This window comes from Mesoplodon mirus, assembly GCF_964341445.2.
Source record: "Mesoplodon mirus genome assembly, chromosome: X".
NCBI lineage: Eukaryota > Metazoa > Chordata > Mammalia > Artiodactyla > Ziphiidae > Mesoplodon > Mesoplodon mirus.
The window spans coordinates 54767036-54792743 of record NC_138981.1 but is presented as its reverse complement, the minus strand read 5'-3'; the positions used below and the strand labels follow the sequence as shown (position 1 = coordinate 54792743).

Below are 25708 nucleotides of genomic sequence, written 5' to 3'. Positions count from 1 at the left end.
TGGGTGGGACTAATGGCAGCCTCTGGTAGGGCTCACACCAATGGGTACTTCCTAGAACTGCTGCTGCCATTTTCTTTGTCCCCACAGTGAGCCACAGCCAGCCCCCACCTCTTCAGGAGACCCTCTAATGCTAGCAGGTAGGTCTTGCCCAGTTTCTTATGAGGTCACTGCTTTTTTCCCCTGAATTCTGGTGCTCATGGGACCTTGTGTGCACCCTCCAAGAGTGGGTCTCTGTTTCCCCCAGTCCCATGGATTTCCTGTGATCAAACACTGCTGGCTTTAAAGCCAGATTCTCTGGGGGCTTCTCCTCCCAATGCTGGACCCCTGGCTGGGAAGCCTGACATGGGGCTCATGACCTTCACTCCTTTGGGAGGGCCTCTGTGGTACAATTGCTCTCCAGTCCATGGGTTGCCCTCCTGGCAGGTATGAGGTTTGATCTTATCATGATTGCACCCCTCATACTGTCTCATTTTGGCCTCTTCTTTGTCTTTGGCTGTAGGGTATCTTTTTTGATAGGTTTCAGTGTTTTTCTGCCATTGTTTGTTCAAAATTTAGTTGTAATTTATTTTTTCTGTAAGAAGGGGTGAGCCTACATCCTTCTACTCCACCATCTCGAGCTCAAGCTTGTCTCCTTTTTTCTTTTTAATTCTTTTTTTTTCTTTTTTCTGTTCAGTTTCAGTGATTTCCACTGCTTTGTCTTCCAGGTCACTGATCTGTTCTTCTGTGTCATGTAATCTACTGTTCACCCCTTCTATTGTATTTTTCACTTTGGTTGTTTCATTTTTCATCTCCTTTGTTGTTCTTTATATTTTCTAACTCTCTTTTAAAAACTTTTTAACTTCTCACTCTGTTTATACCATTTTCTCCTGAGTTCTTTGAGCATCTTTATCAACATTACCTCAAACTCTTTATTGGGTAGATTGTCTATGTCCACTTCACTTAGTTCTTCTGTAGTTTTATCTTGTTCCTTCATTTGGAACATATTTATTTTGCCTAATTTTCTCTTCATTTCTATGTGTTTAGTAGGTTGGTTATGTTGGAGAAATGACCTTTTGTGGGAAATGTCCTATGCACCCCAGCATTGCACTCCTTTCTGGTTATCAGAGCTAGGGTTGTCCCCCATGTGGGTTTGGTGGGACCTTCTGTAGTGGCAAGATGACTACTGTGGGTGGTCTGGGGGGGCTGTCTCACCTCTATTCCAGTAGGTGGCTAGGCCCTCCCTTGTGAAGAGGCTGACTGCCACTGATGGGTAGGGCCAGGTCACCAGGTATCCAGCTGCAGAGGCCCCCTTTTTCCCAAGGCTAGTGCTGGCCCCCTGGTGGGTGGAGTCAGGTTCTGCATTGGGTGACTGCAGGGCGAGGGTTCAAGATCTATTGTTGTTCTGCTGCCAGGCCAGACCAGATCCTGACATAACTGGGTGTTGCGTCTGGCGTGTCCGAAAGCTGGTGCTGGCCACTGGTGAGTGGATCTACATCATGGGTCACCTGGCTAAGGGTCCAAGGTATCTGGGCAGTTTCCCACCTACTGGTGGGTGAACTTATGTCCTGGGGCTAGTGCAGGCCCACTGGTGGACAGAACTGTGTCCTGAGGCCTCTGGCTACAGGGCCCAGCCATCCCAGAACTGGTGTTAGCCTTCTGGTGGGCATGGCTGAGGCGCAGGAGTTCTCAGGGCTAGTGCCAGCTCAATGGTGGTGGAGCTGGGCACCAGGTTCTCTGGCTGCAGGACACTAGGGATCCTAGTGTTGGTGTTTCAGATTGCTGGTGGGCAGGACTGGGACTCAGTGGGTCCTGGGACTGGTTTCTGTCAACTGGTGGGTGAAGCTGATCTCAGAGCTAATGTCGGTCCAGTGGTGAACATAGCCAGATTCCAGCATCTCTGGCTGCAAGGTCCTTGGGTTCCCAGGTCTAATGCTGGTGCACTGGTGTGCAGGCCAGAGTCCTAGGCCCTCTGGTGGACTGAGTTGGGTTTCAGGTTGTCTGTGAGCTCAAGGGATCTTAAGGCAGCCATCCTGCTCATCAGTGGGTCTGTGTCTCTCCCTGGTGGGTAGTTGCTTGGCTGTAGGTGTCCCAATACTGGTACTGACAGCCTGACAGGCAGGGCTGGCTCCCTGCACTAATAAGCTAGAAGGAGGATTCCAAAATGGCACTTACCAGCACCAGCATCTTCATGGTAGAAGCAGCTCACAAAAAATTACTGCAACTAGTGTCTATATCCCTAGGGTGAGCTCCAGTTGCCTGTGGTCTCTCCAGGAGACTATCCAAGACCAGCAGGTGGGTCTGACCCAGGCTCCTATCAAATTACTGCTTCTGCCCTAGGTCCTGGAGTGTGTAAGATTTTGTGTGCACCCTTTAAGAGTGGTGTCTTTATTTTTCACAACCCTCTAGCTCTCTTGAAATTAAGCCCAGCTGGCCTTCAAAGCCAAACGTTCCAGGGACACATGTTCCCAGTTTAGGACCCCCAGGCTGGAGACCCCATCGTGGGGCTCTGTCCCCTCACTCCTTGGGGAGAACCTCTGCAATTGTAATCATCCTCCCACTTGTGCATCACCCACTTTGGGGTATGGGTCTTGATGATACCCATTTCAGCCCCTCCTACCTGTTTGTTGTGGTTCCTTCTTTATCTTTAGCTGTTGAGGATCTTTTCTTCTAATCTTCCAGCCTTTCTCATCTATAGTTGCTCTGTAAATAATTGTAATATTGATGTGCCCATGGCAGAAGATGAGCTCATATTCTTCTTATTCTACCATTTTGGACACTCCCCTCTTCAGTTAAATTTATTTCCAGATATTTTATGAATTTAGGTACTATGAAATATAATGGCTTTTTAATCTCCTTTTTGGATTGTTTCTTGCTGGTATATGGAAACACACCAGACTTTTGTGTGTTTATCTTGTATCCTGAAACTTTTCTGACTTTGTATATGTATTACTTTGCTAGGGCTGCTATAACTATAACTACAGGTATAACTATAACTATAACTATAACTATAACTATAACTATAACTATATATATATATATATATATATAGTGAAATTTTACTTTCTAAAAGTTCTTGAGGTTAGAATACTGAGATCAAGGTGTAGACTGTCTTTTGTTCCTTCTGAGGCCCTCTTTGGCTTGCATATGTCTGCCTTCTTGCTGTGTGTTCACATGGTTGTCTCTCTATGCATGTATAAGCACGTGTCTGGTCTTCCCCTTTCTCTATGTCCTAATCTCTTCTTCTTGTAAGGATACTGTCATATTGGATTAGGACCCACCCTAACTATCCCATTTTAATTTAATTACCTTTGTAATGATTCCGTCTCTGAAATACAGCCACTTTCTGAGGTACCAAGAGTTATGGCTTCAACATATGATTTAGGGGTGGGAGATAATTCAGCCCATAAAAATTTATTTCCTCTACTAGCTTTCATGTGGAGTAATTAGGATATTTTCTACATAAGAATATGTTATCTATGAATATAGTTTTACTTATTTGTTTTTTTGGCCATGCTTTGCAGCATGTGAGATCTTAGTTCCCCAACTAGGGATCAAACCTGCACCCACTGTATTGGAAGTGCAGAGTCTTAACTACTGATCTGCCAGGGAAGTCCCTAGTTTTACTTCTTTATTTCCAATTTGTATCCGTTTTATTTCTTTGCCTTCTGTAATAGCTCTGGCTAGGATTTCCAGTAAGATGTTGAATTGCAGTGGTGAAAGTGGCTATGCTTTTTTTTTTTTTTTTCCTAATCATAGGGGGAAAGGTGTCAGTCTTTTACCATTAAGTATGATGTTAGCTGTGGATTTTTCCTATATGTTTTTTACCATGTCATAGAAGTTCCCTTTTATTCCTAGATTTCTTTGACAATTGATATGAGCATGTGTTTTTTTTCCCTTTATTCTATCAGTGAGCTATATTAACATTGAATTTCTTATGTTAAATCATCCTTGCATTCTTATGATAAACTCCTCTTGGTGTAAAATCCTTTTAATATGCTATAGGATTCATTATGTTTGTATTTTGTTGAAGAATTTTACATGAATATACATGAGGGATATTGGTGTGTAATTTTCTTTTCTTGTGATGTATTTTTTATCAGGTTATTGCTGACCTCATAACATGAGTTAGGTATTAAATAATTTTTTTGGTAAATTTTGAAAAGATTAGGAGTAATTATTTTAAGGTTTGTTAGAATTCACCAGAGAAGCCATCTCTTCCTGGATTTTTCTTCATTGAGAGATTTATGATTACTGATTCAATCTCTTTACTTGGTATAAGTCTGCTGATATTGTCTATTTCTTCTTGACTCAGCTTAGGTAATTTGTGGATTTATAGGAATTTATCCATTTCATCTAGATTATCTAATTTGTTGTTATATAATTGTTCAAACATTCTTTTATAATTTTATTTAATTTCTGTAAGGTTGTTAGTAATATCCCCACATTCATTTCTTTTTTATTAATATTTATTTTATATTGGAGTATAGTTGATTTACAATGTTGTGTTAGTTTCATGTGTACAGGAAAGTGGTTCAGTTATACATATACATATATATATATATATATATATATATATATATATATATATATATATATATATTCTGTTTTAGATAATTTTCCCAAATAGGTTATTACAGATTACTGAGTAGAGTTCCCTGTGCTATACAGTAGGTTCTTGTTGATTATCTATTTTATATATACTAGTGTGTATCTGTTAATCCCAACCTCCTAATTTATCCCTCCACCCACCATCCCCCTTTGGTAACCATAAGTTTGTTTTCTAAGTCTGTGAGTCTCTTTCTGTTTTGTGAATAAGTTCATTTATATCATTTTTTAGATTCCACATATAAATGATATCATATGATATTTGTCTTTCTCTGTCTGATTTACCTCACTTAGTATGATAATCTCTAGGTCCCTCCATATTGCTGCAAATGGCATTATTTCAATCTTTTTATGGCTGAGCAATATTTCATTATATATATGTACCACATCTTCTTTATACTTTCATCTGTCAGTGGACATTTAGGCTGCTTCCATGTCTTGGCAATTGTAAATAGTGCTGCAGTGAATATTGGGGTGCAGGTATCTTTCCAAAGTATGGTTTTCTCCAGATACATGCCTGGTATTGGGATTGCTGGATCATATATTAGCTGTACTTTTAGGTATTTTAAAGAACTTCCATTCTGCTCTCCATAGTGTTCTGTACTAATTTGCATATCCACCAATAGTGTAGGAAGTTTCCCTTTTCTCCACATCCTCTCCAGCATTTATTGTTTCTAAATTTTTCGATGATGGCCATTCTGACTGGTGTGAGGTGATACCTCATTTTAGTTTTGATTTGCAATTTTGTAATAAATAGTGATGTTGAGCTAATGTGCTTTATGGCCATCCGTATGTCTTCTTTGGATAAATGTCTACTTTGATTGGGTTGCTAGGGATTTTTTGATACTGAGCTATTTGTATATTTTGGAGATAATCCCTTGTCCACTGCATCATTTGCAAATATTTTCTCCCATTCTGTGGGTTGCCTTTTCTTTTTGTTTATAGTTTCCATTGCTGTGCAAAAGCTTTTACGTTTAATTAGGTCCCATTTGTTTATATTTGTTTCTATTTTATTACTCTAGGATGTGGATCTAAAAAGATATTGCTACAATTTATGTCAAACTTGTCCTGCTTATGTTTTCCTCTAAGTTTTATAGTATCTGATCTTACATTTAGGTCCTTAATCCATTTTGAGTTTATTTTTGTGTATCATGTAAGAGAAGGTTGTAATTCTATTTTTTTTTTACATGCAGTTGGACAGTTTTCCCAGCACCATTTATTGAAGAGACTGTCTTTTCTCCATTGTATATTTTTGTCTCATTTGTCATAGATTAATTGACCACACGTGTATGGGTTTATTTCTAAGCTTTCTATCCTGTTCCATTAATCTATGAGTCTATCTTTGTGCCAGTACCATATGTTTTTGATTACTGTAGCTTTATAGTATAGTCTGAAGTCAGAGAACTTGACTCCTTCAGCTCCGTTTTCTTTCTCAAGATTGCTTTGACTATTCAGGGACTTTTGTGTTTCCATACAAATTTTAAGATTTTGGTTCTAGATCTGAAAAAAATAAAGCCATTGGCAATTTGATAGGGATTGCATTGGATCTGTATATCACCTTGGTTAGTATAGTCATTTTGACAGTATTTTTTCTTCCAATCCAAGAACATGGTATATCTTTCCATTTGTTTGTGTCATCTTTGATTTCTTTCATCACTGTCTTATAATTTTCAAAGTACATGTCTTTTGTCTCCTTAGGTAGATTTATTGCTAGGTATTTTATTCTTTTTGATGCAATGGTAAATGTTATTGTTTCCTTAATTTCTCTTTCTGATCTTTCTTTGTTAGCATATTGGGATGCAACAAATTACTGCATATTCATTTTGTATCCTGTAACTTCACCAAATTCATTGGTGACCTGTAGTAGTTTTCTGGTGGCATCTTTAGGACTTTCTATGTATAGTGTCATGTCATCTGCAGACATTGACAGTTTTACTTCTTCTTTTTCATTTTGGATTCCTTTTATTACTTTTTCTTCTCTGATTTCCATAGCTAGGGCTTCCAAAACTATGTTGAGTAAAAGTATTGAGAGTGGACATCCTTGTCTTGTTCCTGATCTTAGAGAAAATTATTTCAGCTTTTCACTGTTGAGTATGATGTTAGTTGTGGGATTGTCATATATGGCCTTCATTATGTCGAGCTAGGTTCCCTCTATGCCCACCTTCTGGAGAGCTTTTATCCTAAGTATGTGTTGAACTTTATCAAAAGCTTTTTCTGCATCTATTGAGATGATCATATGGTTTTATTCTTCAATTTGTTAACGTGATGTATCACACTGATTGATTTGTGGATATTGAAAACTCCTTGCATCCCTGGGATAAATCCCACTTGATCATGTACGTATGATTTTTAAAAATGTATTATTTGACTTGGTTGCTAGTACTGTGTTGAGGATTTTTGTCCCTATATTCGTCAGTGACATTGGCCTGTAATTTTCTTTTTTGTGTGCTATCTTTGTCTGGTTTTGGTATCAGGGTGATGGTGACCTCATAGAATGAATTCTGAAGTGTTCCTGCCTCTGCAATATTTTGGAAGAGTTTCAGAAGGATAGGTATTAGAAGGATAGTTGTTAACTCTTCTCTAAATGTTTGATAGAATTCACTTGTGAAGTCATATGGTCCTGGCTTTTGTTTATTGTGTGTTTCTTTAATCACACTTTCAATTTCAGTACTCGTGATTGGTCTGTTCATATTTTCTTTTTCTTCCTGGTTCAGTCTTGGAAGATCGTACGTTTCTAAGAATTTGTCCATTTCTTCTTGGTTGTCCGTTTTTTGGCATATAGTTGCTTGTAGTAGTCTCTTATGATCTTTTGTATTTCTGTGGCATCAGTCTTAACTTCTTTTTCACTTCTAATGTCATTGACTTGGGCCCTCTCCCTTTTTATCTTGATGTGTCTGTTTAAAGGTTTATCAATTTTGCTTATCTTTCAAATAACCAGCTTTCATCTTCATTGGCCTTTTTCTACTTTTTTTTAGTCTTTTGCATTTATTACTGCTCTGATCATTATTTCTTTCCTTCTACTAACTTTGGGGTTTGTTTGTTCTTCTTTCTCTAGTTGCTTTAGGTGTAAGATTAGGTTGTTTACTTGTGATTTTAATTGTTTCCTGAGGTATGATTGCATTGCTGTAAACTTCCCTCTTAGCACTGCATATGCTGCATCCCATAATTTTTGGATCATCATGTTTTCATTTTCATTTGTCTCTAGGTACTTTTTGATTTGCTTGTTGATTTCTTCAGTGATACATTGTTTAGTACCATGTTGTTTAGCCTCCAATTTTTTTTTACAACTTTTTTTCTTGTAGTTGATTTCTAATTTCACAGCATTGTGGTTGAAAAATATGCTTGATATGATTTCAGTTTACTGAAATTTATATTGAAGCCTCCTTTATGGCCCAGCATGCTATCCATCCTGGGAAATATTCCATGTGCACTTGAGAAGAATGTGTGTTCTGCTACTTTTTGTTGGAATGCCCTATAGATATCAGTTAAGTCCACCTAGTCTAACGTGTCATTTAAAGCCTGTGTTTCCTTATTGATTTTCTGTCTGGATGCTCACTGATGTAATTGGGGTGTTAAAGTGCCCCAATATTATTGTGTTACTATTTCTCCTTTTACGGCTGTTAGCATACACTTTATATATACGGGTGCTCCTATGTTGGGTGCATATATATTTATCATTGTTATATCTTCTCCTTGGATTGATACCTTTTTTTAATTTTATTTTATTTTTAACATTTTTATTGGAGTATAATTGCTTTACAATGGTGTGTTAGTTTCTGCTTTATAACATAGTGAATCAGCTATACATATACATATATATGTATACATATATATATCCCCAAGTCTCCTTCCTCTTGCATCTTCCTCCCACCCTCCCTATCCCACACATCTAGGTGGTCACAAAGCACCGTGCTGATGTCCCCGTGCTATGTGGCTGCTTCCCACTAGCTATCTATTTTACATTTGGTAGTATATATAAGTCCATGTCACTCTCTCAGTTCGTCCCAGCTTACCCTTCCCCCTCCCTGTGTCCTCAAGTCCATTTTCTACATCTGCATCTTTATTCCTGTCCTGCCCTGAAGTTCATCATAACCTTTTTTTTTTAGATTCCATATATATGTGTTAGCATACAGTATTTGTTTTTCTCTTTCTGACTTACTTCGCTCTGTATGACAGATTATAGGTCCATCCACCTCACTACAAATAACTCAATTTCACTTCTGTTTATGGCTGAGTAATATTCCATTGTATATATGTGCCACATCTTCTTTATCCATTCATCTGTCGATGGACACTTAGGTTGCTTCCATGTCCTGGCTATTGTAAATAGAGCTGCAATGAACATTGTGGTACATGACTCTTTTTGAATTATGGTTTTCTCAGGGTATATGCCTAATCGTGAGATTGCTGGGTCATATGGTAGTTCTACTTTTGGTTTTTTAAGGAACCTCCATACTGTTCTCCATAGTGGCTGGATCAATTTACATTCCCACCAACAGTGCAAGAGGGTTCCCTTTTGTCCACACACTCTCCAGCAGTTCTAAGAGAGAAGTTCATAGCAGTACAGTCCTACCTCAAGAAACAAGAAACATCTCAAATAAACCACCTAACCTTACACCTAAAGCAATTAGAGAAAGAAGAAAAAAAAAACAAAGTTAGCAGAAGGAAAGAAATCATAAAGATCAGATCAGAAATAAATGAAAAATAAATGAAGGAAACAGTAGCAACTATCAATAAAACTAAAAGCTGGTTCTTTGGGAAGATAAACAAAATTTATAAACCATTAGCCAGACTCATCACAAAAAAAAACAGAGAAGACTCAAATCAATAGAATTAGAAATGGATTGTTACCTTGATCATTATGTAGTGTCCTTCTTTGTCTCTTGTAACAGTCTTTATTTTAAAATATATTTTTCTGATGTAAGTATTGCTACTCCAACTTTCTTTTGATTTCCATTGGCATGGAATAACTTTTTCTATCCCCTCACTTTCTGTATGTGTCCCTAGATTTGAATTGGGTCTCTTGTAGACAGCATATATATAGGTCTTGTTTTTGTATCCATTCAGCCAGTCTATGTCTTTTGCTTGGAGCATTTAATCCTTTTACATTTAACATACTCACTGATATTTATGTATTAATGCTATTTTGTTAATTTTTTGGATTTGCTTTTTAGGTCTTTTTTCTTTCCTTCCACTTTTGTTCTCTTCTCTAGGTATTTGATATGTATCTTTAAAGTTCTCTTTGGATTACTTTTTCCTTTTTTTTGTATATCTATTGCACATTTTTGTTTTGTGGTTCCCATGAAGTGTTGGCATGCACCCTATATATATACAAGATTGTTGTAAGTTGCTGGTCTATTAATTTCAAATTCATTTCCAATATCCTACATTTGTATTCTCCTCTTCTCATCATTGCTGGTTTTGATAATATGTTTGTGTGTGCATGATTTCCTACCTTTTCTGTATGTTTACATTTACCATTGAGCTTTCCCATTTCATAATTTTCTTGTTTCTAATTGTGGCCTTTTATTTTCTGCCTATGGAAGCTCCTTCAGCATCCGTTGTAAAGCTCATTTGGTGGTGTTCAATTCTCTTAGCCTTTGCTTGTCTGTCAAGCTTTTGATTTCTCCCTCAAATCTGAATGAGAACCTTGGTGTATAGAGTATTCTTTGTTGTAGGTTTCTCCCTTTCATCACTTTGAATATACAGTATACTGCTACTCCTTTCTGGCCTGCAGAGTTTCTGGTGAAAACTCAACTGATAACCTTATTGGGATTTACTTGTATGTTATTTGTTGCTTTTTCCTTTTTGCTTTTAATATTTTCTCTTTGTGATTTTTGTCAGTTTTATTACTGTGTGTTTCAGTGTGTTCCTCCTTGGGTTTATCATGTATGAGACTCTCTGTGATTCCCGGACTTGGGTGATTATTTAATTTCCCCTGTTAGGGTAGGGAATTTTTCAGCTATTATGTCTTCAAATATTTTCTCATGCCTTTTATCTTTCTCTTCTCTTTCTGGGACACCTATAATGTGAATGTTCGTGTGTCTCAGAGGTCTCTGAGATTGTCTTCACTTCTTTTCATTCTTTTTTCTTTATTCTGTTCCTTGGCAATAATTTCCACCATTCTTTCTTCAGGTCACTTATCCGTTCTTCTGCCTCATTTATTCTGCTATTGGTTCCTTCTAGTGTATTTTTCATTTTTGCTATTTTATTCTTCAACTCTGTTTGGTTATTCTTTGTATTTTCTAACTTTGTTAAAAACTTCTTGTAATTTCTCACTCTGTGCATCCATTCTTTTCATACCTTCTTGGATCATCTCTACAGTCATTACTCTGAATTCTTTGTTGGGTAGATTGCCTATTTCCACTCCACTTAGTTGTTCTGGGGTTTTATCTTGTTTCTTCTTCTACATATTGTTCTGCTATCTCATTTTGCCTAACTTTCGGTGTTTGTGATCCCACAGGCTGCAGGATTTTAGTTCCTCTTGTTTCTTGTGTCTGCCCTCTGTTGGGTGAGGCTGGTCTAAGGGGCTTGTGCAGGCTTCCTTGTTAGAGTGACTGGTGCCTGCCCACTGGTGGGTAGAGCTGGGTCATGTCCCTCTGGCTGGCAGGGCTGTGTCAAGGGGTGTGTTTAAAGGTGGCTGTGTTCTCAGGAAAACTTTAAGCAGTCTGTCTTCTGATGGTTGGTGCTGTGTTCCCGCCCTGTTTGTTATTTGGCCTTAGGCATCCTAGCACTGGAGTCTAAGGGCTATTGTGTGGGACCAAGTCTTTGTGTCAAAATGGCAGCCTCAGACAGCTCAAACCAATGAGTAATCCCTAGTATGTCTTCCACCAGTGTCCTTGTCCCTGAAGTGAGCCACAGCCAGCCCCCTCCCCAGGAGATCCTCCAGGACCAGCAGGTAGGTCTGACCCAGGCTGCTATGAAGTCACTTCTTTTCCCCCTAGGTCCCAGTTTGTACGAACCTTGTGTGTGTTCTCTAAGAATATTCCTTCTATTTCCCCAAGTCTTGTGGAGTTCGTGCCATCAAGCCCCACTGGTCTTCAAAGCCAAATGCTCTGGGGGCTCCTCCTCCTGATACCAGACCAGTAGACTAGGGAGCCTGATGTGGGGCTCACAACTCTCACTCCTGTGGGAGAACCTCTGCAGTATAATTATTTTAAAGTTTGTTGGTTGCCCACCTGGCGGGTACAGGATCCTATCATCTCATTGTGACTTCTTTGTCTTTGGATGTAAAATATATTTTTTGGTAGTTTCCAGTCCTTTTTTGTCAATGGTTGTTCAGAAGGTACTCGTGATTTTGTTGTTTTTGTGAGAAGAGGTGAGCTCAGGTCCTCCTACTCTGCCATTCTGTCAGGAATCCCCCACTTTCCTTTCTGATTTTAGTCATCTTTATCTTCTCTCTTTTTTCTTTGTCAGTATAGCTGAAGGATTAGAAGGATTGCCAATTTTGTTCATCTTTTCAAAGAATCTACTTTTTATTGATTTTACTGTTTTACTAGTCTATTTATCTCCACTCTAATCTATTATTTCCTCCCTTCTGCTAGCTTTGGGCTTACTTTGTTATGTTTTTTCTAGTTCCTTGTGGTATAAATTTAGATTATTTATTTGAAATATCTTTTCTTTTTTAATATAGGCATTTACAGGTATAAATTTTCCTCAGACTCCTACTGCCTTGCTGTATCCCATACATTTTGGTATGTGGTGTTTATATTTTCATTCAGCTTTAAGTAATTTACAGTTTCACTTAACATTTTTTCTTCGACCCACTAGTTTTTTAAGAATGTGGTATTTAATTCCACATGTTTGTGTATTTTCCAATTTTCTTTCTGTTATTGATTTATATCATCATTGTCTTGTGGTCAGAAAAGACACTTTGTATGATTTCAGTCTTTTAAAATTTATTGAAACTTGTTTAATAACCTAATGTATGTGGTCTAACTTACAGAATGTTTCATGTGTAATGGAGAAGAATGTATATTCTTCTTTTATTAGGTGTGGTGTTCTATAAATGTCAGTTACACCTAGTTGTTTTATAGTGTTGTTAAAGCCCTCTACATTGTTATTGACATTCTGTCTAGATATCCAATCTCTTATTGAAGTTGGTATTCAAGTCTCCAACTATTTTTTAGAACTATTATTACTCACTTAAATTTTGTCAGTGCTGCATAGATTTGGGGGGATTTGTTATTTGGTGTATGTATGTTCAGAGTTGTTATATCTTCTTGATGTATTGACCATTTATAAATATATAATATCCTTCCCTTTCCCTTGTAAAAGTTTTAACTTAAAGTCTATTTTGTCTGATATCAGTATAGACACCCCAATTCTCTTCTCAGTACTATTTGCATGGAATATGTTTCCTTTCTTTTACTTTCAACCCATTTGTGTCTTTGGATCTAAATGAATCTTTTCATATAGTATATAAGTGGATTATGTTCCTTTTATCCAATCCATCAATCTGTGCCTTTGGAGAGTTTAATCCATATACATAAAGATTAGTACTGATAAGAGAGTATTTCTGACATTTTATTATTAGTTTTATGTATTTCTTATGCCATTTTTGTTCATTTTCTTCCACATTGCCATTTTTGTGCTAGTTGATCTTTTGCAGTGAAAAGTTTTAATTCCCTTATCATTTATTTTGTGTGTGGGGTTTTCTTTTAATATATTTTCTTTGAGGTTACCATGTGGATTCCCTTTAACATACTAAATTTTATTTATTTTTTTAAAAAAAATATTGGACTATAGTTGATTTACTATGTTGTGCTAGTTTCAGGTGTACAGCAAAATGAATCAGTTATATATATACATATATCCACTCTTTTATAGATTCTTTTCCCACATAGGCCATTACAGAGTATTGAGTAGAGTTCCCTGTGCTATACAGTAGGTCCTTACCAATTATCTATTTTATATATTGCATACTAAATTTTAACAATATATTTTGAATTAATACCAAGTTAATTTCAATAACATACAAAAACTCGACAGTTATACAGTTTGATATCACCTTCCTCTATGTTATTTTTGTCACTTTGGTTTTTATCTTAATCATTGTATGTGCAATAACATAGATTTATTATTATTTTTGTTACTATTTTATTAATTTTTCTTTTAAATAATATAGGAAATAAAAGGCAGAGTTCCAAACCAAATATTCAATAATGCTGTCTTCTGTATTTGCCCATGTATTTAACTTTACCAGAGATATTGACTTCTTTTTATGGCTTTGAGTTACTATCTAGGGTCCTTTCATTTTAACATGAAGGACTCCCTTTAATGTTTATTGAAGTACAAGTCTAATAGTATCAAACTCCTTTAGCTTCTTTTATTTATCTAGGAATATTTTAATTTCTCCCTCATTTCTGAAGGATTTTTTGCTGGGTATAAAATTCTTGGTTAATAGTTTATTTCTTTTGACACTTAAATATGTTATCTTATTGCCTTCCAGCTTCCAGGTTCTGAAGAGAAATCAACTTTGCATCTTATTGAGGATCACTTGTACTTGACAGATTTTTTCTCTCCTTCTGCTTCAAGATTTTCATTTTGTCTTTGGCTATCCACATCTTGCTTATGTCTCATATGGGTCTTTTTGAGTTTTTCCAACTCGAAGTTTGTTGAGCATCATGGATGTGTTATTCATGTCTTTTGTCAATTTTGAGAAATTTCAGCCATTATTTATTCAAATATTCTTTCTGCTTCTTTATCTTTCTCTCTCTCTTACTTCTGTGACTCACATAATGTGTATATTGGTCCATTTGATGGTGTCTCTTAGGTTTTGTTTACTTACTTCATTCTTTTTAAATTTCTGCTCCTCAGACTGAATAATTTCAACTGTCATGTTTCAAGTTTCATCATTTGTTCTTCCACCTGCTCAGATCTGCTGTTGAACTCTTCTAGTGAATTTTTAATTTCAGTTATTTTACTTTTCAATTCTAGTATTTCTGTTTAGTTCCTTTTTACAATTTTTCTTTTTTTATATCCCTTTTTAAAATACATTTATTTTCTTATATTCTTTATATTCTTTAGTTCTTTGTCTATGTTTTTCTTTGAACATATTTAATACAGTACTTTTTTGTCTTTGTCTAGTAAGTCTGATGTCTGGACTTCCTCAGGAACAGTTTGTCAATTTTATTTGTTACTTTAAGTGGGCCATACATTCCTGTTTATTTTTATGCCTTGTGTTTTTGTTGTTATTGTTTTTGAAAACTGTTTTAATTATAATGTGGTAACTGGAAATCAGATTCTCCCCCTTCCCCATATTTAGCTGTTTTCTGTTGTTGTTACTTTATTTGATGATAGCTATAGTAGTCCATTTGTTTAGGTGTTTTAACCAAACTATTTGTGCAAAGACTGTATTCTTTGTCATATTGATCACTGAAGTCTGTGTGGATCTTGTTCAGCTAATATTTTGACAGGAATTTCCTTGAGTGCCAGCAGTTAAAAGTAAACAACAACAGTAGCAACCAAGAAACCCACATATCTCTCCCAATATTTGAACATTGGCTCTGTGCTGAAGCACTCCTTTTTTATTTTTTTCAACACTTAACCAAACTGGCACTTAGCCTATGTATCAGTCCGGTGTGTAAGCTTTGGATCTTCTCCATATTTTTCTAGTCATGTGTCTTGCCCTGGACATACATGGGCCTTTCTAAACTGCCCCCATATATATTGGTGCTTTTGAATATCCTAATTTCCCAAAGAATCTTCTCCAGCTTTTTCTCCAGACTTAAGCAGTCTATTATATGTCTCCGGCCATAATTTATTGTCCCAGGCATCTCTAGTTTATTAGTTTGCTTTGCAAAAATTTTAACCCATTTTCCAGCCTGCATTCTGAATTGAGTGAAACAGAGATGAGCACCAGGTATCTGTCCTTCAGATAACAGGTTAAAATAGACATACACAATAATTTTTGAATAAGTTTTGCTTAGCTCACTCTGGAACTAGGGGTGAGGGTTTCACACTAGGAACTCAGGCTGCTGCTACTTTAAGACTGCCTTCACTTTAGGACTGTTGCTGGGGAGAGGGGTGCAGTAAGGGCTAGTAAAAATGGCACAAAACTTTCCTATCAATCATTTTCAAGATGCCTTTTTCTTGGTTCAGCATTTGCTTCATTGTTGTAAATGTTTGACTGTTTCCCAGAGTTCTGACAACATTGATTCTGACAGTTTCTGTTTGTGTTGCTACACTTCTGTGAGAGAATGAAAGCTCAGAGCTGCTGCCTCCTCCATATCCCTGATGTCCTCTGTCGTTTTTAATATATTGATTCCAACATCTCTCTGGGTGTCCCTGTGCACCAGAAGATCAAAGCATAAAGAAAATTAAGGATATTTTAATTATAAAATAAGTATAAAGAAAAAAATAGTTTTTTTTTTTTTGTTGAGCCAGGCCTGAGAGATGCATACATCATTTTATCCATATTCCATTGGCTAGAAATTAGGCACATGTCCCTACAGACTTGTGTTGGGTTAGAAAATGTTGACAAGTGGTATTCCCAGGAAGAAAGGTGAATGAGTTTAGTGAACAACCAGCCAACTTCTTCCACAGCAAACAAATAATTAATATCCCTTGTTAAGTAGAATTGTGTCTTTGACAAAGAGCTATGCTATAACAGGCAGGATCTTTGTTCCTAGGTTAGAATGCCAGAGCTGGAAGAATATTTAGAGACCATTTATTTTAATATCCTCAGGTGTTGGGGACTCTGATGCTTGGAAATGGAGAGGGGCTAGCTAGAGTCACACTGAGTCAATACCAGACCTGAGACAATATTCAGCTGGATCACTCATCTCTCCTCTATACCATCTTTATTCAAACATGTTTGAGCATTTCCAAGAGTAAGATTCAATCTTAAAAGATTGTATATTTCTAGAAATTTATCCATTTTTTCTAGGTTGTCCAATTTGTTGGCATATAATTGTTCATAGTATTCTCATGATTATTTATATTTCTGTGATATTGTCTGTAACTTGCACAGCAAAACACATCGACAAAATAAAAAGGCAACTTACTGAATAGAAGAATATATTTGCAAATGACATATCCACTAAGAGGTTAATATCCAAAATATACAAATAACTCATAACAGTTAACATCAAAATAACACAAACAACCCAATTAAAAATGGGCAGAGGACCAGAATAGACATTTTTCCAAAGAAGACATATAGATGGCCAACAGACACATGAAAAGATTTTCAACATCACTAATCATCAGGGAAATGAAAATCAAAGTCACAATGAGGTATCACCTCACACCTGTCAGAATGGCTATCATCAAAAAGACAAGAAATAACAAATGTTGGAGAGGATGTGGAGAAAAGGGAACCCTCATGCACTGTTGGTAGGAATACAATTTGGTAAAACCATTATGGAAAACAATATAAAGGTTCCTCAAAAACTTAAAAATATTACTACCATTTGAATCAGCAATTCCACTCTTGGGTATTTATCTAAAGAAAATGAAAACACTAATTCAAAAAGTTATATGCATCCCAGTGTTCATTGAAGCATTATTTATAGTAGCAAAGATGTAGAAGCAACCTAAGTGTCCATCAACAGATGAATGGATAAAGAAGATGTGGTATATACATATATACATATATATATATATATACATACACACACAATGAAATATTACTCAGCCATAAACAATAATGTAATCTTGTCATTTACAACAACATGGATGTGTCTAGATGGTATTATGCTAAGTGAAATAAGTCAGAGAGAAAGACAAATACAGTATGTCTTCACTTATATGTGGAATCTAAAAATACAAAACAAACAAATAAATGTAACAAAACAGAGACAATCACAGATGTAGAGAGCAAACTAGTAGTTGTCAGAGAGGAGAGGGGTGGAGTAATAGGTGAAATCAGACAGGGAAAAACAAATACTGTATGTTTTCACTTATATGTGGAATCTGAAAAACAAATAAACAAATAAAACCAAACAGAAACAGGCTCACAGATACAGAGAACAAACTAGTGGTTGGCAGAGGAGAGGAGGGTACGGGTAGGGGCAAAATATTGGATTGGCCAAAAAGTTCATTCAAGTTTTTCCTAACATCCAGAAAAACCCGAGTGAACTTTTTGGACAGCCCAATAGGTGAAGAAAATTAAGAGGTACAAACTACCAGTTATAAAAATGAATACACCACAGAGATGTAGTGTATATCACAGGGATTACAGTCAATAATATAATAACTTTGTATGGTGTGTTATCTATAAAATTTTTGAATCACCGTGTTGTACTCTGAAACTAATATAATGTTGTGGGTCAACTATAGTTCAGTAAAATGTAAGAAATAAATTTTTCATCATAACCCAACACATACTTACATATTTCATCTGTAAAAGTTCTACAAAACAATACTAAGATAGGTAGTGATTAGTGTTCATTGTCAAATATTTCCAGTTCCTCAGCTCTGGCACACTATAGAATTATACTTTCTTTTACTTTTGTAGTTACTAATGATCAGGTGATGTGTGTGGTGAAGGACGTGAGCAAAATGAAATGAGTTATTTCTGGGGGAAGAATTTAAGAGCCAGTGCACAGATCACAATATTCTCTTTTCTCTGATGCTCCAATCATGGTAGCACAAAGATGAAGCCTCCATCACTCTGGGTAACCCAGTAAGTATAATGTAAAACAGAGCCCCCAGGAAATCTCTGGTAAGCAAAATAGTGTGAGTGAGAAATAAATTTTTGTTCTTTTAAGACACTGAGGTTTGGAGTTTACTTTTTTACCATAGCATAACCTAACCTATGCTGACTGTAAATTGATGTCATGACTCAGTAATGTGTTGCAACTTGCAGTTTGTAAAATGCTACTCTGTACAATGTCCACTTGTCCCATAGCTAATCTTCTCTCCAAGTTTCTGTAGAGTAATGTTAGTGACTCCCATTTCACTGAAGGATTGTGGTTATGGAGAAGGTGGAGATGCATACTGCACAGCCTGCCCTCCCCGCAGATACAAAAGCAGCTGGGGCCACCATAGATGTCAGACTTGCATCACCTGTGCTGTCATCAATCGTATCCAGAAGGAGAACTGTACAGCTACCTCTAATGCCGTCTGTGGGGACTGTCTGCCCAGGTGAGCCTGCTATATAAGGCCAAGCTCTTCTGGGCATTCTCTAGCCCTTGGAGGTCTCCCTCATCCTTACCTCTCAGGGCCTAGTTGAAGTATTCTAACTGTCCATATCATGATGAGTTTAAGCTCCCATGAGGGAGAAGCAGTATTTTTTCAAGATCCTCTTATAAAGTACTTAGCACACAGTCAATTACAGATGAGTACTAACAGCTGTTTTATCATGCTGGCATGCTTAGCTCAGGCCCAAGTTTCAAGGTAAATCTCACTGTAGACCTAGAAGAGATTAGGAAGCGGTTGGTGTCAAAGCAGTGTTTCCTTCTCTTGTGAGACTAGTCCCCCTTTTGGTTATAGGGTTTGGTGAATGGGGGAAGAGGTGGAGCATCTGGGACTCTGAGTCAGAGTCAGACATAGAGGCAGAGAACTCACGAGGGGTCAGAGTGAGTGATGGCTTCCTGGAGGACAAGACTCTTAGAATTTGCCTATGGTTCAAGAAGGACCAATCCAAGTACATTGCTTGTTTGATCATCTTGCCATTTCTTATTGCTCTGACTACAGGTTCTACCAAAAGACACGTATTGGAGGCCTGCAGGATCAAGAGTGTATCCCGTGCACGAAGCAGACCCCCACCTCTGAGGTTCAGTGTGTGTATCCAGTTCTCTTCTCCCCTTTCTTCCCCAATCCATTGGGTGACAGCAAGACAGCATAGTAAAGACTTCCCCAACCCCCTCATACTCCCTCCTATAGGGTAGATTGGCAAGGGAATTGGTTAGATTTGAGTAATAGTTTTGCAATATATTATCTGTGTAACCTTCTATAAATTATTGAATCTCATTGCACGTCATTTCCCTCACCTGAAAAAAAGTAAGTCATGAAAATCATTGTTCTTCATACCTTATGGGATGCTGCCTATTTCTAGTGAAATAAGAGGTTAGAAAGCATTTTGTAAATTATAACATTTGTACACTTGTGGATTATTTATTTGAAGTTTATAGGAGTCCCTAATGCTTAGGACTAGTAAAAGGCTAAATGAAGTACTAGGATCTAGTCTATGCCCATATCACTATGCATTTATCTGTCTATCATTTTTGTCTATCTACCAACTATATGTCTACTCACTTATTATTTTTTTAATTTATTGATATCTTTTTAAAACATGAAGTATTTCAAATATGTAGAAATACTTTAAATGCAGAAAAATATAAAAATAAAAATGCTCAGTTACACAGCATCAATAATTAATAAATCTTAAAATTTTGCATATTTGCTTCAGATATTTTTTTTAAATGAAGATTCCACAGGTTTAATGGAATTTGTGTTTTGATCCTTTCTGAGTTCCATTCTCTCCTTACCTCCCCAGAGGCAACCACTATCATGAAATTGTGTGTATCTTGTTGGTAGGCTATGCTACAGTAACAAACCCCCAAATCTCAGTGATTTCATGAAAACTTTATTTTTCATATGCAAAGATCTTACTCTATCTTGTAACTATACCATCAAACCATGTGGCTTCCAGGTTGATGGGACAGGGTAAGAGATAGAGGAGACATACTGGCTTTTAATTACTTCAGTCTGGAAGTGACACACATTACTTCCACTCACAGTCCATTGGCCAGAAGTACTCTTATGGCCTTACTACAAGGGTGTATGGGAAATGCAGAGAAGCATGTGGATAACTGGTGAGCACTATGACTCTGCCATACTCTCCACTCATGTTTTGATACTTGTATTATTTTTTGATATATATATATATACATATATATATTCATAAGCAATATATTCTATATGATATGTTTTTATATTTTATAACATTTTATATAAATGATATCAAGTTATATACTCTCTTTCTCCAATTTGCTTTTCCTCTCTGGATTATTTATATTGATCCATACAGGTCTTTTATTTTAAATGCTATATAATAATATTACATCATATAATTATATCATGATTTATTTATCCTGTGCCCTACTGATGAACATTTTAGTTTGTTTCTATTTGTCTAGGTTATATAACTGAATGTGACATGGAAAGACCACAGGATATGTGCATCTTCAAATAACTATACTAATTTATACCATACCAGCAGTATATGCTAGTTCTTCCACTTTGTTCTTTATACTTTTCCCTGCTCTACAAAGAAGTAGAACCCGTTTAGCAGCCCTAGTTGAGGAAGACCCTGGGGATATGGTGCTGGCCTGAGGAAGTCCAGGCCCAGTGTCAGGGTGACTATTGACTACCTACAGTGACTGACCTCCCCCACTTTCTTGTCTCACAGGTGCCTTCCAGTTGAGCTTAGTGAAGGCAGATGTACCCACAGTAACCCCTCAGGAGGTCACTCTTGTTGCACTGGTGAGCAGTCTGCTCATGGTGTTTACCCTGGCCTTCCTGGGGCTCTTCTTCCTCTACTGCAAGCAGTTCTTCAACAGAAATTGCCAGCGTGGTAAGGGTAGCTGCTTCACATATTACATGAATCAGGAACAAGGTTCTAACTAGCAGAAGAGAGGAATTTCTTGGGGTTGAGAGTTAATGGACATTCCCTACAGTGCTGAAATATCTGGGGTGGCAATAGAATGCACAGGACTTCAGAGATGATTGAGGCTGACCCTATGAGTTTATAGGACCTGGTTCATTAAGGTGTGGTGATTCATAAAGGGCTACAACATTATGGGAAAACCCTTGGGAAAGGCATCTGAAGTCCTAGTCCAATCTACCTCTAAATCACTGTGTAACTTTAGACAAGTCATCTAGCTTCTTTGGGCCTCTTTCTCCTTAATCTTTAAAATGAGAGATGGAGTTGATTTCTAAGTTCTTTTCCAATTAGTTATATCTACTAATAGGTATAGATTCTGGAGTATGTCAGGAAAGGAGGAAGGCTGGCTGGAATGAGACATGACTATAATAAAAGTGGGTGAGTTCTCAGGCAGTGGTTATCAGTATAGTAGTATACCAAATGTGGGTAACTGAGAGCCCAATGTCCAGAGGAATTGGCAAACTTAGACATTTTTCCTCAGACAATAATAATAACCAGAGGTCTGGCCCAGCCCATAGGAGATGGCCATGTGAAATTTTAGATGGAAGGTCATATTTAAAATCAGGGGTAACATCATGATCTATTTTCAGCACAAGTCCAGCCATTAGCCAAGAATATGAGACAAGAATTCCAGGTCACCGAGGGCAGATATAGGGGAGGTGGGATGGATGGTAGTTAGCCAAGATCAGAAAAGGGTTTAGATCTTTAGTCAAGAGTACTGAAGTTCAGTGCAGCTTCAGTGCCATCAAGGGAGCTGAGAGCTAGACAGAAGCACCAAAATAGGAACCCAGGCTAGTAACTGGAGTTGATTTAGTAAGGAAAGAGGAGGATTCATTCTACTAGATACACAGGTGCTAAGGACTCCTCCTCAGCCCACTGGATATTGGGCCCAAAGCAACACAACTTTTTTCAACCTCTCTGTGTGGAAAGATTCTGCTTCTATAGGCCTACCTTGGTCACTTTGGATCTAAGGTCTGCCAGATGATCTTCAAAAAGCCTAGAAGATATGTTTGGCTTTCCCTCTTACTTAAGTGGAGGTGAATCTAGGATTCCAGGGGATGCAGGGCACAAGGGCAACACTGTTATCCCTTTATGACCCTTCTCAAACTCTAATTCTCTCTCCTCTACTCTCTGGTGTCTCCTGGAACATTGTGGCTGAGGGTGGATCATCCTGTCTCTGACTTTGGAGGCCAGTTTCTCAGATAAGAGCTGTTGCCCAGTCCCTGGGCATGGGCATGAAACATGGGAAATGAAGCATTTGGGCCCCAGGGCCCGGAAAGAAGAAGATGAGGCAACATCTGAGAGCTGCCTGTCTCCCTCCTCCTGCCTCAGGAGAAGAGAAATGGGTAACGCTTCTCTGCCCCTCCTCTGTCCTCAAGATAATAATGCAGTACCCTTTTCTGGGGATACGAGGGCAAGCAACTCCCTCAGGGTCTCCACAGGGGAAATAAGATTAGACATTTTCTCATTTATCAGGAAGTGTTTATCAGGAGTCACTGACTTACATGCATACTAGGGTTGTATAAGGGAGATTAATATGTGAATTGGATCCAATATAAGGTTCATTAGAGAGGAGTAGAGACGGTGGCAAACTGAATAGTTCATCCCCTGTCTAAAGAGGAATCTACTACTCAGCTTCAGCTGTTTGTTACCATGTAGGAATATTCAATGTTTCAAGATCTTCTGAATTTTCAAGAGAAGCCAAAACTCTGGATTTTTATATGAAATAGTTTTAAGTTATGACAATGAGTTATAATTAAAAACTACCACAACCACAATGCAGGGGTCAAACAAACATACACCCCATAGGCGCTCAGTTTGTAACCTGATGTTGAATCAGACTTATGCATGAAACGTGTTTTAATTTTCTATCACTGCCAGAACAAATTATGGCAAATTTAATGGCTTAAAACAGCACCCATTTATTATCTCACCATTGCCATAGATCGGAAGCTTTGTAAGCTTGGCTGGATCTTGACTCAGAGTCTCACTAGGCTAAAATCAAGGTGTTGCCAAGGCTGCATTCCTTTCTGGAAGATCAAGAGGTGAATCAATTTCCTTGATCATTCAGAAAGGTGGAATAATTCAGTTCCTTGCAGTTATAACGTTGAGGTTCCATTTCCTTGCTGACTGTCTGCTGAGGACCATTCCAAGTTTCTAGACACCACCCACTCTTTGACTTATGACCCATTCCATTTTCAAAACTAGCAATGGTGGTCAAGTACTTTTCCTTTCACATATCTGATACTCTCTCTGACTCTTCTGCCTCCATCTTCCCCTTTTAAGGACACATGTGATTACATTGGGCCCACCTGGGTAATCCAGGATACTCTACCTATTTTAAGGTCCATAATCTTAATTCCACCTGCAAAGTGCCTTTTGCCATATAGCACAACATATACACAGGCATAACACCAGGGAATAAAGATCATGTCTGGTGTGGGGGTTGTTAAAATACTGCTTCCCACAAAGGATTTCTCTTTCTCTGGAGAAATTGACAATTTTCCCTGATCCACCACCAGGTAGCCTCAATCTGATACCCCAATGTAAATATGTTTCTCAACTGTGTCACCTCAGCCTGGTGCTAGGTGCTCTGGTCCCCAGGGATGGGAGGGGGAGCACTAGTTCCCAGATCTTTCCTGATTTTGTGCTCAGGACCAGGTGCCCCGCTGAGAGGAGCCCCTATCTTTGGGTGACACAGTGACTTTCTGCTTCAAGTTTCAGGAGGTTCGCTGCAGTATGAGGCTGACGAGGCAGCGGAGGAGGAATCTCTCTTCCCCATGCCACCTGGCCAGGAGACCAGTCCTGAGTTCCCACTGAGTGAAAGCATCTTTGAGACCCAGGCACTTAACCCCATCCTGGATGACAACTGCAGCTCGGCTCGTGGCCTCCCCACACAGGAGTCTTTTACCTTGGCCTCCTGTGCCTCAGAGAGCCACTCCCACTGGGTCCACACTCCCATCGAATGCACAGAGCTGGACCTGCGAAAGTTTTCCAGCTCTGCTTCCCATGCTAGAGCTGAGACCTTGAGGCGGAACACAGCTGAAAGCTCTGGAGACAGACTGGAGCTCACTGTACCCTTTGAAGTACCCAGCCTTTCACTCTACTGAGGTGAGCTGGAAAGGTAGGGTAGAAAGACCAGAAATTGGGGACCACCCCCAAAAGGAATTATCCCTTGGAGTACTGTTGTTCAGTAGGGCTAGTGTCAGAGGAACAGCAAGCTAGGAACACTGGTGGATGGAGGGACAACTGTGATAATGTTAATCTTTTGAGCCAGTCAGTCATACATCATATATCTGGGCCTACAGTTGTCAAGAAACTGGCCAGGTTGACATGACACCAGTTTTTCTATCCTGACCTTTTGCAATCTCTCTCAGGGCCCCACTGTCTAATAGTTATATTCAGTTATCTCCCATCATGTATTCAAGCAACAAGGTACAGTGAGAAAATATACAAACCTTGGCATCTGGAAGCCTTATATTTCAAATCTACCTCAATTCCTTAATATCTTTGTGAAGCTTGTGTAAATCCCTTCACCTCTCTGAGTCTCAGGTCCCTAATCTGTGAAAAGTAGGAAATACTATTCACCTTATATTGTGAGAGTTGAATGAGAAATGCATGTGCAAGTGCCTTTTACAGTTTCTAATGCATGAGAGGTGTTTAAACCATGTTAGTTTGTCTTTGCCCCCAGTCACAATTTATATTGGGTTGGCCAAAAAGTTTGTTGGGGTTTTTCCATAACGTCTTATGGAAAAACCCAAATGAACTTTTTGGCTAACCCAATACATCCTTACATATACAACTACACTCGTCTGGTCTTCATAACATACCTTTGTGGTAAGCAGGTTAGGGTTTGTTAGCTTCACTTTATAGAGGCAGGAACTGAGACACAGAGAAGGAAAGTGATTTGCTTAAAGTCACAGAGCATTTCAGTGGCAGAACTGGTTTAGAGTCCAGGTTTTGGAGCTCCAAGTAAGTAACAAGGGGCAGTATGAAGCATGAGGGTGGATTCCTATTTTTCAGCTAACCAATTACTTTCACCACCCATTTTCATATTTCTCCAGCTATGATATTGTCCCGGTCCCCCAATGACTCCCCTCCCTACATCTTACCTAAGAAAATATAAACAATATGTAGGTGAAAGCCAAGACTCCTGTTAAACCAGTCAGCCTAGATACCTTCAAGGTCATCTAGGCCAACCTCCCTTCCAACTCCTCCAATCCATGCTTGAGTCCCTTTTATAATATCCCCAAGAAGTGTTTGTGTCATCCTTGCTCGCATACTTACAGTATCAGAGAGCTCACTACTGCCCAACATGTATTGCAGCTATGACTGGTGGATTTGAGCTCAATGTAAAGAAAAACTTTCTGTCTTCTTATAGTAACCACCCTTGGGTCCTGCTCTGCTCCTCGGGCCACACAGACCTCATCTGCTTCCTGTGTCTTGTGATAGCCCTGAAGAAGTCTAAAGATAGCATCTCCTCTCTTGAAAGTACCACTTTGGGTTCCT

At 38.1% G+C, this 25708-nt stretch overlaps 1 protein-coding gene across 1 annotated transcript in view; it reads left to right on the top strand.

Moving 5' to 3' along the window:
* The window catches only part of EDA2R (ectodysplasin A2 receptor), a gene marked incomplete at its 3' end in the record, with an annotated part of 107913 nt that extends 83604 nt beyond the window's left edge, over positions 1–24309 (top strand). Inside the window, exons 3-6 of the mRNA XM_082609807.1 lie at positions 18497–18675; positions 19228–19313; positions 20945–21109; positions 23918–24309. Of these exons, the coding sequence (XP_082465933.1) occupies positions 18497–18675; positions 19228–19313; positions 20945–21109; positions 23918–24309 (822 nt within the window). The remainder of the gene's footprint in view (positions 1–18496; positions 18676–19227; positions 19314–20944; positions 21110–23917) is intronic.
* Positions 24310–25708: the final 1399 nt, after the last annotated feature.